The 15883-nt window shown below is 42.0% G+C and overlaps 1 protein-coding gene across 50 annotated transcripts in view; it reads left to right on the top strand.

Moving 5' to 3' along the window:
* The window catches only part of PLEKHA5 (pleckstrin homology domain containing A5), a 217263-nt gene that overhangs the window by 150332 nt on the left and 51048 nt on the right, over positions 1-15883 (top strand). For all 50 annotated transcript variants that reach the window (XM_087873042.1, XM_087873040.1, XM_087873033.1 and 47 more), the window contains 2 exons: positions 8475-8939; positions 13967-14423. In XM_087873042.1, the coding sequence (XP_087729168.1) occupies positions 8475-8939; positions 13967-14423 (922 nt within the window). The remainder of the gene's footprint in view (positions 1-8474; positions 8940-13966; positions 14424-15883) is intronic.

The raw sequence follows: 15883 nt of genomic DNA, 5'->3' as shown, positions 1-15883 counted from the left end.
AGCTGAAAAACCTCTGCATGGAAGAGTAGGGGAAAAAAATCCAGTGAGCATCAGAAACATAAACAGATAGACCAGGGGTGTTAAACTCAAGGCCCATGGGCCGCATCTGGCCCACAGGGTGCTTAAATCTGGCCCGTGGGGCCGGCCTGGAAATAGCAAAAGACCGGCCTGCGGTGCCTCTGGCACCCAAAATGGAGCGCGGGAGGGGGTTGCGCAGCCCCCCCATGCCCCATTTTTGGCCTGGACAGCCTCCTGCACCCTGCTTTTTTGGCCGGCACGGTACTATAGGAGGCATCCATCCTGTCTCCCCGCCACCCACCTCCCCAGCCAGCCTGCAGAGAAGAACTACAATGCTGATCTGGCCCTCGAAGAAATCCAGTTTGACACCCCTGAGCTAGACAGTTATAAGAAATATTTCCCCGAGGCTGATTCTGTCAAAGAGGCAATACTGGCTATTAGAGCAAGGTTTTACTTACTTTTTCCACAGAACAGTTGTTAATTTTTTTATAGCATCAATGATTGAAAAATCAATTTTCATAGCGGTTTTTTTCTCCAGTTACATCACCTTTACCTTTATATATGGTTTGAATGAAGATAAAAGTCCATATATGCTTAATATTTTTTTTTAATAAAAAAGATGTGTCATGTGCTAAGTTTTTCTATGACCGCAGCTTCCTTTCTGCTTTCCTGATTTATTACTAGATAGCTGCTTTTGTGTTTCAAGTGTTTTGTTTTTCTTGTTGCTTTGTAAACTGTCATGGGAGCATTCATTCTGAAGCTTCAGAGTAAAATGAATCATAAAGCAGCTCCTCCAATTGGAAAACCTCCTTTGTGTGCATATATTTAAAGCTGAAGACTTCGTTCTATGGGATAGAATTTTGAAACCCTTCTGGGCCTTTTCACAATGTAAGGAGTAGAATGTAAATTGCCACTGCATCATCCATTGTGTGAGATATGTTTTTTTTTAAAGGAATGGAATGCAGATGCATTATATCTTGGGCAACCTGTTTGCATGGCAGTGAAAACATGTTTTTTAAAAAACATTGCTTAAAGCCTTAACTTTACAGACATTCCTTGCTTATTAAGTAGATCGTTGATTATGCAGAGAAGGAATTGAATATTACAGATAAAAGCCTTCAGATATTTATTGTGCGAAAGGGCAGTATGCATTACCCAGAATCAGCGAGGTTGTTTAATATTTAGCAAGAGGTCAGATTCAACAAAAGCAGACTGGAATATAAAGCCTGGTCAGATTTGATAGTTAAAGGTAGTCCTCGCTTAACAACAAGTTGCTTAGCAAACTGGCCGAAGTTACAACAGACTTCTCTGGAGCGACTTACAAGTCTTAAGTTTTAAGTTCCTACAGCCACCTTGCATCATATGATCATATTTTGGGTGTTTTGCAACTGGTTTGCAATTACAGTCGTTTGTAATATCCCGCACAATTTCTGCGTGTTTTCCCAGTGTCTGATATTTGCTTCTCTTTTCTGGCAAAAATACCCATTGTGGGGGAATGGACTTGTTTAACGACTGCCATGTTCGAATGGAATGGAATGGAATGGAATGGAATGGAATGGAATGGAATGGAATGGAATGGAATGGAATGGAATTCTTTATCGGCCAAGTGTGATTGGACACACAAGGAATTTGTCTTGGTGCATATGCTCTCAGTGTACATAAAAGAAAAGATATGTTCATCAAGAATCATAAGGTACAACACATAATGATAGTCATAGGAAAACAGTCAATATAAATCTTAAGGATACCAGCAACAAGGTTACAGTCATGCAGTCATAAGTGAGAGGAGATGCGTGATGGGAACGATGAGAAGATTAATAGTAATGCAGACTTAGTAACTAGTTTGACAGTGTTGAGGGAATTATTTCTTTAGCAGAGTGATGGCATTTGGGAAAAAAAACTGTCCTTATGTCTAGTTGTTCTGGTGTGCAGTGCTCTATAGCGTCATTTTGAGGGTAGGAGTTGAAACAGTTTATGTCCAGGATGCGAGGGGTCTGTAAATATTTTCACAGCCCTCTTTTTGACTCGTTTAACAACCATGCATGTGTTTAAAGCCTGCCAGAAGGAATCTTGTAAAATTGGGTAATTGTAATGCGTAATGCACAAAAGTGGACATGCTGTTCCTGCTTCATTTTAAAGGCAGCTGCCCTCTTCAGCAGCAACATTCCTAATCCAAATTTGGAGGAGTTTGTGTGGGACAGTGGTTCAAGTGTTAAATTAGGACCATGACAGGTCCGTCATGACAGGTCCGTCATGACAGGTCCGTCATGACAGGTCCGTCATGGAAGCCGATTGCGTGACTTTGGGCCAGTTCGTTTTTTTTCAGCCCAAAGCATTTCACAGGATTCTTGTAAGGGAAAATTGGAGGATTTTCAGTGTGTACTGTATTGCGTTGAGCTTCTGGAGGAAAAGTGGGATATTATTTTTTAAAAACATTATCATACATAGTTTTATTAACTAACAGGTCTTTGGAAGTTGGTGGTATATAAGTTAGTAAATAAACAATTCTATGGTACATCAGCATATGAGATACTGTAGACGTTTTCTGGCTGTCCCATTCCATAAAGGATGTAATAAAGCTGGCCAAAGGGTAGAAGGCGGCAATCAAAATGATTGGGGATTTGAACTCTTTTGCTCTAGCAATAGGCTGTAGCAATTTTTTGGACACGTTTGCTTTGTAATTTGTGGTGGAGACAGGCATGTCATAAAAAAGACCTCTCTCTCATTCAGTAGATGGGCAGAAAATGGGGGAAAGAACAGGTATTGTGAAAAACTGTGATGGAGTGATGACATGTTTAAGGTGTAATCCAGTGGTGGGATTCAGCCAGTTTGGGCCAACCGGTAGCTAAATTTCTGGCTGGCTCCACCCTTCCAGGAGTTCCCACGTACCCCATTTTGGCTCCCAGGTAAGTGCAGGGAGGCCTCCCCTCGCGCCCCGTTTTCGCTCCCAGGAGGCTTCAGGGAGGCCTCCTAGGCCCAAAACTGGGTGCAGGGGGGCAGCACATCCCCCCGCAATCCATTTTTCCGCCAAGAGGGGTGCAGTAGACTGAGTGCTGCCTGTCCCATCCCCTGGCCATGCCCACCCAGCCGGTTATTAGGGCAGAGAACCGGTTGTTAAATTATTTGAATCCCACCAATGGTGTAATCTATTCGGCATAGCAAGGAGAAAATAAATGGGAAGAATTTTTTTCCCCCTCCCTCTCTCGTAACAGGGATTCAGGGATCATCCACTGAATTCAGTTGGAAGGAGAATTAAAGGAAGCATGAGAAAAGGAAAATTGTCTTCCCATAGTGTATAATTACCTTGTGAAATTTATTATCACCAAGCATAGCAATGGCCGCCAACCTGAATAGCTGTAAAAAGGGATTGGATGACAGGTCAATTAAGAGCTGTTCATCCCGAAAATTTAATGTCACCTTCTAGATTAGGAGCAGCAGGCATCTAGAAGTTACAGCAGGATAGTGTTAGGAATATAATAATAGCCCTGCTTATGAGCACACCAGAGGCATCTGGTTGGCCACTGAGAAATAAATTTCTACCTCAAGATACTGACTTATCTTTTATCAATCAGGCTATTTTTATGCATTTATCTCACAGTATATCATCCGGAAATGTTTATGGCTTAAAGGACTACACCTTTAATTTCAGGGACTGGCTGTAAAAATCTGGTTGTAAATAAAGTTTGGAGTCTCTCATACTCGGGTTCTTGAATTACAAAATTGCAGTCAGGGTTAGGGCTATGTTGAAAGCTTTTCAGGGGATCTGTGGTAGATGGATCCATCCTCATTATCAGACTCAAAGCCATCCTTGTTATCAGACTCAAGTGTGAAAGAGTCAGGAGCAGGTAATGGGCAATATTTCTGATCCTTTTCTAGTTACATTGTACTCAGGTACATCTAAAGCAGGGTGTCAAACTCAAGAACCGGGGGCCGGATCTAGCCCATGGGGTGCTTAAATCTGGCCCGTGGCTCTTCCCTGAAAACAGCAAAGGACCAGCAAAAATGGAGCTTGGTAGGGCTGCCCATGGCCCTCACAAGCTCCATTTTCACTGGCAGAGGGTTGCAGGAGGCTCTCAAATCCGAAAATGGAGCTTGGGAGGGCCACCCGTGACTCTCGCAAGCTCCGTTTTCGCTGCCAGAGTTTTGCAGGAAGCTGTCGCAACCGAAAAAGGAGATAGGGAGCCTGTTTTAGCTGGCAGAGTTCTTGGGCCACCACAGACACCCCCGACACGAGTGATGTTGAGCTGGCTATGCCCACCCTGGCCACGCTCACCCCAGCCCCCCAAGGTCAAACACAACCCTGACGTGGCCCCCAATGAAATCGAGTTTGACACCCCTGATCTAAAGTGACACATGTGGTTTTCCCAAGCATATTACAATATGTACATGTATGGTTCTTACCCTATAGATACAGATACCTATGATTCTTTGGGGCAGTGGCTATGAAAATAATTACCCGTAATGGTGTGCCATTACCATATAACTAATATTTGGTTGGGGGCAACAAATTGAAGTGGAAACTAGTTAAGAGAGAGGTGCTGTGATAAGGGGTTTTCAGAACTGGAAACTAAGACAGCATTTATTAAATTTGCCAATTGACTGCCAAAGACTGGGTGGTTCAAAGTAAAAGACATTTTTAAAAATACAATCAGAAACTGAAATAAGGAATAAAAGATAACAAGATGACAAGAACTGGGATGGAACAGAAATAAACTCAACGCAATCCATGGGAGCATCCCTCAACCTCACTAAAGGCCTGGGTGAAAATTCAGGTCTTCAAGCTCCTTCAAACCAACAGTAGGGTGGGGGCCGCCCACATTTCAGGGGGAATGTTACTCCATAGGGCAGGCTACTACAGAGAAAGACTGCTTCCAGGATCCTGATAAATGGCATTCCTTTAATTGAAAGAACCTGAAATGCAGGAAATTAGTCAGGGATATATGGGATATATGTGATACCTCAAGTGATCTGGCCCGATACCATGAAGGGCTTTGCAGGTAACAACTAGCATCTCAAATTGCACCTGGAGCAAATTGGCAACCAGTGCAGCTTGCTAAGAAGAGGTATTACATGGGCATATTGAGGCATGCCCATCACTTTTATATCATTGCATTTTGGACCAGATGAAACTTCCAGGTTCTTCAAGGGCAGCTCCATTTAGCGTGTATTGCAGTAGTCAAGCCATGAGGTGAACAGGGCATGGGTAACTGTCAGAAGAGCCTCCTGATTAAGGAAAGCTACAACTGGTACAAAGGCCTTCCTGACCACAGCTGCTATCAGCCCACTGAGAATTGTAGTGGAGAAGGTAGCACTCTCATGAAGGCACAAGTGCATAACCTGAGGATTTTCCTTTATTTCAACGTATCACAGGAGACAAACAAGGAGGATATTGAACCTAGCTGGGTTCAGGCCTTCATAATTTTATCAGTTGGATTACTGTAATGCTTCACTTTTTAAAAATGTCCAAAACCACAGTCATTGCAAAATGCAGCTGATTAAGTGGAAGAATAATAGGACATGTAACATCAATTTCAAAAGCAATATACCGTATTTTTTGGAGTATAAGACGCTCCGGACTATAAGACGCACCTACCTTTTTTGGGGAGGAAAACAAGAAACAAAAATCTGCCTCTGCCTCCCAGCAATTTGCCTCCTTGCAGCAAACAGCGGAGGCCAGCGCAGCAATAGGCAGTGGCAATCCCTGCAGCCTGAAACAGCTGAGGGTCGGGAGCCCGATCCAACCGACAATCAACTGCTTGTGTTAATCAGGCTGTGCTGGAGCTGAAATGGGCTGTTTGCTGTTTGCTGCAAAGAGGCAAATTGCTGGGAGGCAGAGGCCAAAGGGTGAGGGCCAGCGGGTGGGTGAGGCTACATTCGGTGTATAAGACGCACACAAATTTTTACCCTCTTTTGGGGGCGGGGGAGTGCGTCTTATACTCCAAAAAATACGGTACTTCTTGCCTGTCAGATATCTGGCCAATTTAAGGACCCAAATACATTTTTAAAAAATAGCTTCTGGAAGACATCCAGCTTTGCGGATCGGGGGGGGGGAGAGGGGATGATTTTGTGTGAGTGGCTGGCAAGTGTGTGCGTGCCGCTCCATTTGGATGACTGGCATGAACTTGCACTCGCCACTCATGTAAATGGATTGCCCATTCACACACTTGCCCGCAAGTGAGGATGTGTGCGTTTTCCCTCGGTTTCTGCAGCCTGGTTTCAAATAGCACATGGCTCATTAGTGGGCCGGGGCCCAGAGGTTGGGGACCTCTGATTTAGATTACCTGGGAAAGTTCTACTTGGATTTATGTTGGAGGATTCAGGTCACAGACCGGAGTTGGTCTTTCTCAGGGACAGTCTCCCAACTTAATGAAACTTTTATTTGAGCGGTTCTCATGCTATCTTTTTAAAACATGGCTGTCCATCCAAGTAGAACGGCAACTGTGATAGCTTAGTTGCTTGTTAGATTTCCTGTTATTTTACTTTCCTGCTTTTTTTAAAATGAAGTTTGATCACATCTGGGTTTTTTTAAAGCACGTATTTGCTTATTGTATTTGTATATTGTTCTCAGAGGCTGTCAAGAATGATTGCTGTTTTGTTGTGATGAAACACAACAAAACAGCCATATTAAAGATTGGTTTTACTGTTATCTTGTAAACCATTCTATTTGCCTGGAAATGCACCAGAGAAATTAAACGAGTAATGAAACGAACAGGTAAAGCTATGGAAATGAGATTCCAGTGCCGGGGAATTCAAGAAATGGCTGAGCGGATGAGAGATGGAATTAGACGTGGATTCTTTCTTTGGGACCCCCAAATTCAGCTCCACAGTATTGAAAACTAATATTTTCTACTGTTCTGTGATGAAAAATGATATAAAGACATTTTAGGGTGGCACCCCTGTCTATCGACGTCCTTCCCATGCTTGGCTGAATAATGGGTGATTGATTCCCTGCCATGCATAAGCAGAGAGTTTATTGGAACCACTCGCCCAATTCCCATTCAAGTCCTAGTGGGCAACCATTTAAATATGAGCCAGCCGAGCTGCCAAAAAAGCCAATACAGTTCTAGGCTGCATTAACAGAGGGATAGAATCAAGATCACGTGAAGTGTTAATACCACTTTATAATGCCTTGGAAAGGCCACACTTGGAATATTGCATCCAGTTTTGGTCGCCACGATGTAAAAAAGAAGTTGAGACTCTAAAAAGAGTGCAGAGAAGAGCAACACAGATGATTAGGGGGCTGGAAGCTAAAACATATGAAGAACAGTTGGAGGAACTGGGTATGTCTAGTTTAATGAAAAGAAGGACCAGGAGTGACATGATAGCAGTGCTCCACTATTTCAGGGGCTGCCACAAAGAAGAGGGAGTCAAGCTATTCTCCAAAGCACCTGAGGGCAGGACAAGAAGCAATGGGTGGAAACTCATCAAGGAGAGAAGCAACCTAGAACTAAGGAGAAATTTCCTGACAGTTAGAACAATTAATCAGTGGAACAACTTGCCTCCGGAAGTTATGAATGCTCCAACACTGGAAGTTTTTAAGAAGAGGTTGGATAACCATTTGTCTGAAGTGGTGTAGGGTTTCCTGCCTAAGCAGGGGGTTGGACTAGAAGACCTCCAAGGTCCCTTCCAACTCTGTTATTCTGTTCTATTCTATTTTATGTCTGTTTGTTTTTGCCATTCAAAAATCACTCAAGCAGGCAAGTCAGACTGTTTTAAGGTGATCTCACTACTTCCATGTACAGTCAGTCTCTCGACTTAATGACCGCAACTGAGCCCAAAATGTCTGTTGCTAAGTGAGACATTTGTGAAGTGAGCTTTGCCCCATTTTACGACCTTTCTTGCCACCGTTGTTAAATGAATCGCTGCAGTTGTTAAAAGTTAGTAACAAGGTGGTTAAGTGAATCTGGCTTCCCCATTGACTTTGCTCATCAGAAGGTCTCAAAAGGGGATCACATGACCCCGGGATACTGCGACCGTCATAAATATGAGCCAGTTGCCTGGTGTCTGAATTTTGATCATGTGATCATGGGGATGCTGCAACGGTCGTAAGTGTGAAAAACGGTCACAACGGTCCCTTTTCTCAGAGCCGCTGTAACTTTCGACTGTCACTAAATGAACTGTTGCTATGTCGAGGACTACCAATGCAGGCCAGTTGCCAAGCGTCTTGAGTTTTGATCACGTGATCATGGGGATGCGGCAACGGTCCTAAGTGTGAAAGCGGTCCAAAGTCATTTTTTTCAGTGCTGTTGTAACTTCGAACAGTCAGTAAATGATTGGTTGTAACCCGAGGATTACCTGTAGTTGCGTTAGTTCAACCGTTTGAAGGATGACATTTTCCGCTTGATGGGCTATTCTGGAAAAGGGGGGGGGGGGAAATGGCTCCCTATTGAACAGACAGAATTGTGACTTGTGATGTTGTTCTCCAGTGCATATTTCTTCTTCTTTTTTTTTTTTAGAGCAGACAAGATTACTTTTGAAAACACAGCACCTCGCGAAGTAAATAACATTCCCAACCATCGAGAGCTAATTAAGCCAGAGACTCAGAACAACCAGCGGAACAGAGAAGGCTGCAAAACGGAAGAGAAGAAATGTTTAGAAGCAGAAAAATACGGATTTCAGAAAGTTGGGCGCGATAGACCCTTAACAAAAATCAACAGTGTAAAACAGAATTCCTACGGGCCGGAGTATGGAACTTTGCCAGCTAGCGCACTTTCATCAAGCCATTACAGGACTGTTCATTTAAATGGGTCAGAGAAAGCTGTAAACCTCATTCTGGGAGATTCCAGCGATGGGATCCATCACAACACCATGCATTCGCATATAGAATCCGAACGTGTCATCCAAAGAACTAATTCCATGTTACAGTTGGAGCAGTGGATTAAAATACAGAGAGGGAAAGGACAAGACGAAGAGACAAGAGGGTGAGTCATTTCAGAATTCATGAATATATGAAGTCTTAATGTATGTGATGATTCATATTTTTGTTCTGTGGAATATTAATTGGATTGGGAAAGGTTCTTGAACGTGTTACACAACATTTCAAACCGGCCGTGAGATGCTAGCTGAAACTATAAAGAAATTATTTACAATTCTCCTTATTCCAAATATCTGTGTCTAACAGTAATTATTATTCATGAATAAAGGGTTATCTTAGCTAGAAAGATCAGTCCTTATTTATTTTTTGTTCAGCCCAGCTTTCTAGATTTTTTTTTTTTTAAAGGTTAGACAGAATTGATAACTTGGCCTCCCTAATTAAAGTTTTTAATTCTGTTTTTCTAGCAGTTGCTAAGTCACTGGATCTCCATGATCTCGAGTGAAGATTTTCCTACTGTTACTGATGGTGACAGATTTAAATTAGAATTTTCTTCAAGAAAACCATGTGCTCTCATTTTTTATTTATTTGTAACACATTTCATATATAAGACTGGGCAGCTAACAATTAAAACAAAATAAAAAGTCAAAACACAACCAATAATTAAAAACATAAATAACATAACACAGCATAAAACAGCAACTGAGAACAATCACAGCATTTTACAATCAATATAAGCATGATGTGGACTCCCCCACACAATCAGGGCCCCAATCTTAATGGCAAAGATATGTTTTTAAGAGCTTTGAATGTAACCACTTACACCTTCAATTGGTTTATGTTAACTATATAGTTTTGTTACAGTCAACTAAAGGTACAATTATTTGTCTAAACCATAAATAGAATTTATTTAACTTGGTGACAGAAAATGCTAACATTAACATACCTTTGAAGTCTATTTGGAACACGAGTCTAATGCAGCAGAATATTTCTGAATTATTATTGGTATTTATACACAGTGCAAGGCATTTTAATGTGAAACACTAGCAGCTTTAATAACTGTTACTGGCTGAGTGATCTAGGGAATAATTTAAACAGAATGTTACGGAATTAACATTTTTCCTGTGCTCTTGGCTTTTTCTGTATTTACAGAAAGAAATACATAGAAACATGAAAATACGTGTTTTTAGTATTTAAAATGTGTCCCTGATGACTGAGCCAGTTAAGACTAGAATATTTCGTTCTGCATAAGAATTTTTAGGAGGCCTTAGCAATACCCAGTTCTGATTGTTCCATTTTAGTGTAAAATATTACGCTACAATAATTAAGTTAAAGTGAAATTTTGATAAAATAACTACACAAATTATTATTATTATTATTATTATTATTATTATTATTTTATTATTATTATTTTATTATTTATTTGATTTTTATACCGCCCTTCTCCAGCAGGACTCAGGGCGGTGAACAGCCAAGGTAAAACATAATATACAAAATTTAAAAACAGTTTAAAAGATATTAAATGATTTCGGCCCACAATTTAAAACAGTCCAATTAAAATCAATTACAAATTAAAACCAAAAAGATGGGATCAAGCCAGCCCGGCTTAATTTAAATCAATGGGAAATGGAGATCTTGCAGGAAGGTAGAAATAGTGATTGGGGGTTTTAATCACTGGGAAACTAAACTTTTTCAGGCGTGGAGTCTTCAGGAAATTTTCAATTTACCTTGCTGATAGGAAAGCACAAGAGGATTTTCCCCCCCTAATCTTGATACTAACAGGAAAACCTATTGACCAAAGTCAACTCAGAAGGAACATTGAATATTGAATCAAGAATCAATCAAGAGGCAACTGGGCTTCCTTTTTTTTTTACCTAGGAGATGTTTCTCTTCTCATCCAAGAAGCTTCTTTAGTTCTCAGAAGCTTCTTCAGAATGGAAGAAGTTTCTTGGATGAGAAGCAAAATGTCTTCAAGGAGAAAACAAAGAAAGTCCAGTTGCCTCTTGAAAAAGCACCCTTGGGACAATCATGACCTGGATGACTGAGAATCTCCATAAACCACGGGTGTCAAACTCGCAGCATCACGTTGCCTTCATGGGACATTTCACAATGTTTTCCCTATTTGCAGAGCTGGGGTGGGTGTGGCCTGCATGTGACGCATCTGGCCCGCGGGCCACCAGTTTGACACCCCTGTCATAGACATACAGTCAAGCCTGTTCCTTGGATTTCAAGAAGCCAACTTTGATAAAAACAGAGCAGAAGTTTTAATAAACTTAGAGCAAGGATATCTTAATATTGGAAGCATCCCAGAGTTAACCTATGGTAAGATGGGTGGAAGATAGATAGATAGATAGATAGATAGATAGATAGATAGATAGATAGATAGATGGATGATAGATAGATAGATAGATAGATAGATAGATAGATAGATAGATAGATAGATGATAGGTGGGTTGCTGGGGGTTCTCAGCGGTTCGGGAGAACCTCTAGCTAAGATTCTGTGCAGTTCGGAGAACCCCCAAATCCCACTCCTGGCTGACCCCTCCCCTCCCCTCCCAGGAGTCCCCATGGAGGCTCAGGGAGGGCGAAAAACGGGCCTACTGGAAGTTTGGAAAAGGTCCTCCAGAGAGCCTCTAGAGCCTGGGGAGGCCATTTTCACCTTCCCAGAGGCTCAACGAAAGCCTCCGGAGCCCGGGGAGGGCAAAAACGCCCCAACCCATCCCTGCCGTGGTGCAGGAGACCAACTAGGCCACGCCCACTATGGCCACGCCCACCCAGCGACCGGGCAGAGAACCCCTTGCTAAAATTTTTGAAGCCCACCCCTGGATGGAAAGAAAGAAAGAGAGGGAGGGAGGGAGGGAGGGAGGAAGGAAGGAAGGAAGGAAGGAAGGAAGGAAGGAAGGAAGGAAGGAAGGAAGGAAAGAGAGAGAGAGAGAAAGAAAGAAAGAGAGAGAAAGAAAGAGAGAAAGAAAGAAAGAAAGAAAGAAAGAAAGAAAGAAAGAAAGAAAGAAAGAAAGAAAGAAAGAATCAATCATGGCAGGAGACTCTAGAAAAATAGAGTATAGAGGGGAGAAGACCCTTTTTAGAGTTAAAAATAATAGAGTTGCATTATCTCTGCATGTGTTCCTGGTATTTGCTATGGTTATCTTTAACCACGGCCCAACCCATCTCAACGTCTGGTTTCTGTAGTATAATTAATGTGATTAGAAATTTTCTGATTGTAGCAAGCCAGGTTACATTACATTACTTTATTATGTAATGAACATGTCAAGGAAAAATTGATGTTTGGATCAAATGCCATTGTTTTAAATTTAGGCAGACATAGGGAATGGGAACCTCTGTCATTTGATCCCATCTTCTAATGCTGTTATCATCAGATTCATTGCACTGGCTGTTCTCCCAATCAATTTCAGTCCACTGTAGAAATGTTAAAATGGCAAAAGCTATTAACAACACATTATTAATTGGCAGAAAGCCAATCCTTTTGATCACAGAGAACATCTTGTTAGTTAAATATGGATGAAATTATTAGCACGGGCCATATAGTTAGAAATGATGGCTTTGCTTAAAGTGGATTTGTCAAAACCAGCAGGATTTATGCCTGGTTTCTCTTTTAGGAAATACGAAAAGTAATGCTCCCCCTTGACATGCCCGCGTATGCTATTTAAAAACAATATAATATTAATTTCAAGAAAGTCAATAAAATCTAGAGTGAAAATGGAATGGGGAGATCAGTCATTGCTCCCAGGGAAGTAACAAATCTCTTTCTCATAAAAATCTCTTAACAGTGATTATCCTGCCTTTCCATAATTTCAAGGCAGTTTGCAGAAATCAAGTTATTTTTTAATTTTTTTTTAAAAAAAAACTTGTATTTTGCTTGGGGGGAGCAGGGAAGCTGATCGTGAGGACATATAACAAGCATTCCACTTGTAAACCAGTTCCCATTGCTCCTGTGAGAATTGGGACTTGGTTGAGTCATACGGTAGTATTTCCCCCATTCTCCTCTGCCTCCCTTCCCTTTCCTTTCCCAAAGGCAGCTGCATGAGAAGCCAGCTATCTCGGGAGTAGGAGATGCTAGATACAGAAAGGGAGAGAGAAGCTAGGTTAGAGGAAGCTGGATAAGGAACTCTGTCTCACTCTGTCACGTGCACAGGCAGTCCTCGAATTAGGACCACAGCTGAGCCCAAAATTTCTATTGCTGTGTGAGACGTTTGTTAAGTGAGTTTTGCTCCATTTTACGACCTTTCTTGCCATGGTTGTTAAATGAATTGCTGCAGTTGTTAAAGTTGGTAACACAGTTGTTTTAGGTCAGGGGTGGGCAATTGTGGCTCTTTTACAACCTGTGGACTTCAACTCCCAGAATTCCTGAGACAGCTGTAAAAGAGCCACAATTGCCCACCCCTGTTTTAGGTGAATCTGGCTTCCCCATTGACTTTGATGATAAGAAGGTCGCAAAAGGGGATCCCATGATCCCGGGAGACAGCAACCGTCGTAAATATGAGCCAGTTGCCAAACGTCTGAATTTTGATCATGGGGGATGCTGCAACGGTCATAAGTCACTTTTTTCAGAGCCGCTGTAACTTTGAACTGTCGCTAAATGAACTGTTGTTGTATGTTGAGGACTACCCATACAGGCCAGTTGCCAAGCGTTCGAATTTTGATCGCACGATCATGAGGATGCTGCAAGAGCCATTTTCCAGGGCACATAAGATAATAACTAACATTGCTTACTTTTGGATTCCCTCATATCTGGTAAAAATATTTCTGGCAATCCCTGTTAGTGTATATTTTTTTTAAAAAAAAAATGTTACTGTGAACTTCTCCAGTTCGTACCTCCCAGATTGTTGAAACTGCAATTATTATTGGGTCAGACTAGATGAAATTTTACCGGTAGTAGTTGCGTCATAACTTACACGTGGATTGCTAGTGGTATCACCTCCTCTAAAGAGCCAGCCTCCTTTGGCTTGAATGGACGGAGTAAGGTATAAATTTCTCTCTTGTTTGACCTAAGGTTGCAAGTAAAATGCAAGACCAAATTACCTGTAGAGATAAAATGTGGGGGAAAGAATTTTTAAATGTTACTTATAATCTACCCATTTATTTTCCAAATCGACTAACGGAGATTTCTTGTTTCAGCATAATTTCTTATCAGACTTTACCGAGGAATATGCCAAGCCATCGAGCCCAAGTCGTACCTCGTTATCCAGAAGGTTATCGCACTCTTCCAAGAAATACTAAGACCAGGCCAGATAGCATCTGCAGTGTTTACGATAAGACCCTGGGATCCTTACCGGCTGAAGATAAAAGGAGATCGATGCGAGATGACACCATGTGGCAACTCTACGAATGGCAACAACGGCAGTTTTACAATAAGCAAACGACTCTAACTAGACACGGTACTTTAAGTAGCCCCAAAACCATGATTAATATATCTGATCAAGCAATGCATTTGATTCCCACATCGCCTTCCCATGGTTCAATAGCAGGTTTCCAAGGATACTCTCCTCAGAGGAACTACAGGTCAGAAGTGTCCTCCCCGGTACAAAGAGGAGACGTCACCATTGAGCGTAGACACAGACCGCATCATAACAAGGTGAGGGCTTTTGCTTTCTACAACTTGCTGCAATTTATGTCCTCATAAAAGATAGACCAGATGTATAGCAGCCACTCTAGAACAGCCATCTCTTATTTACAATTTGCCTATAATACAGATAATCCTCTACTTACAACAGTTACAACACCTACCGTGTTTCCTTGAAAATAAGACCCTGTCTTATATTTTTTTGAACCTCGAAATAAGCGCTTGGCCTTATTTTCGGAGAGGTCTTATTATTTTGGGGTACATGGAGCAACACGGGGCTCCTCTTGCTGTCTTATCAGATTTCCAGCTGTCTCCCTAAACCTAACCAGAAAAAATGGCGGGGAATAGCTGCGCATGCGTTTAAATATTTTCGGGGGGAGACTTATTTTTGGGAAGGGCTTATTTTAGCGCATGCGCTCAAAAGCCTGATTGGGTTTATTATCAGGGGAGGTCTTATTTTCCGGAAAGCACAGTGGAATACTGCATCCAGGTTTGGTCACCACACTATTAAAAAGATGTTGAGACTCTAGAAAGAGAGCAGAGAAGAGCAACAAAGATGATTAGGGGACTGGAGGCTAAAACATACGAAGAACGGTTGCAGGAACTGGGCATGGCTAGTCTAGTGAAGAGACGGACCAGGGGAGACATGATAGCAGTCTTCCAATATCTGAGGGGCTGCCACAGAGAGGAGGTGGGGGGGTCAAGCTGTTTTCCAAAGCACTTGAAGGCCAGACAAGGAATTAATTGATGGAAACTGGTCAAGGAGAGATGCAGCCTAGAAATGAGAAATTTTCTGACAGTGAGAACCATCAAACGATGGAACAGCTTGCCTTCATAAGTTGTGGGAGCTTCATCACTGGAGGCTTTCAAGAAGAGACTGTACTGTCACCTGTCAAAAATGGTGCGGGGGCTGCTGCTTGGGCTCATGATCTGCTTCCCAAACTCTTGAAAGTTTTAAGCAAAGTGTAGAGGGAAGGTATACCAATAAATATGTCAGGATGACACATCTGAATCTCTGTAGTAAATTTTCTTATCTATTCGCTGCCTTGAGATCTTCCTCAAAACAGGGTGGCAAATAAGTGTAACAGGGTTATAAATGTTTGTTGTTTCTATGTTTATTTGATTTATATACCGCCCTACTCCCGAAGGACTCAGGGCGGTGAACAGCCACGAGATAAAAGCACATAAGTACAAAATTTAAAAACAGAATAAAACCGAATTAAACAATTTGGCCGAAGACAGATTTAAAACACCCCAATAAATTAAAAACGAACTAAAATTTGGGTTTTAAAAAGGAAAAAGGGAAAAATTAGGCCAGGCCAGCCCGATGGAATAAAAAGGTCTTGAGAGTGCGGCGGAAGGTGCATAGATCCGGGATCCTCCGTATCTCCGGGGGGAGCTCATTCCAGATAGTAGGTGCCCCCACAGAGAAGGCTCTCCCCCTGGGGGCCGCCAGTCGACATTGTTTGGCC

This window comes from Pantherophis guttatus, chromosome 7 (genome assembly GCF_059756535.1).
Source record: "Pantherophis guttatus breed Tessera chromosome 7, ASM5975653v1, whole genome shotgun sequence".
Lineage (NCBI taxonomy): Eukaryota > Metazoa > Chordata > Lepidosauria > Squamata > Colubridae > Pantherophis > Pantherophis guttatus.
The sequence above is the reverse complement of the archived record's forward strand: the minus strand, read 5'-3'. Positions and strand labels throughout refer to the sequence as shown.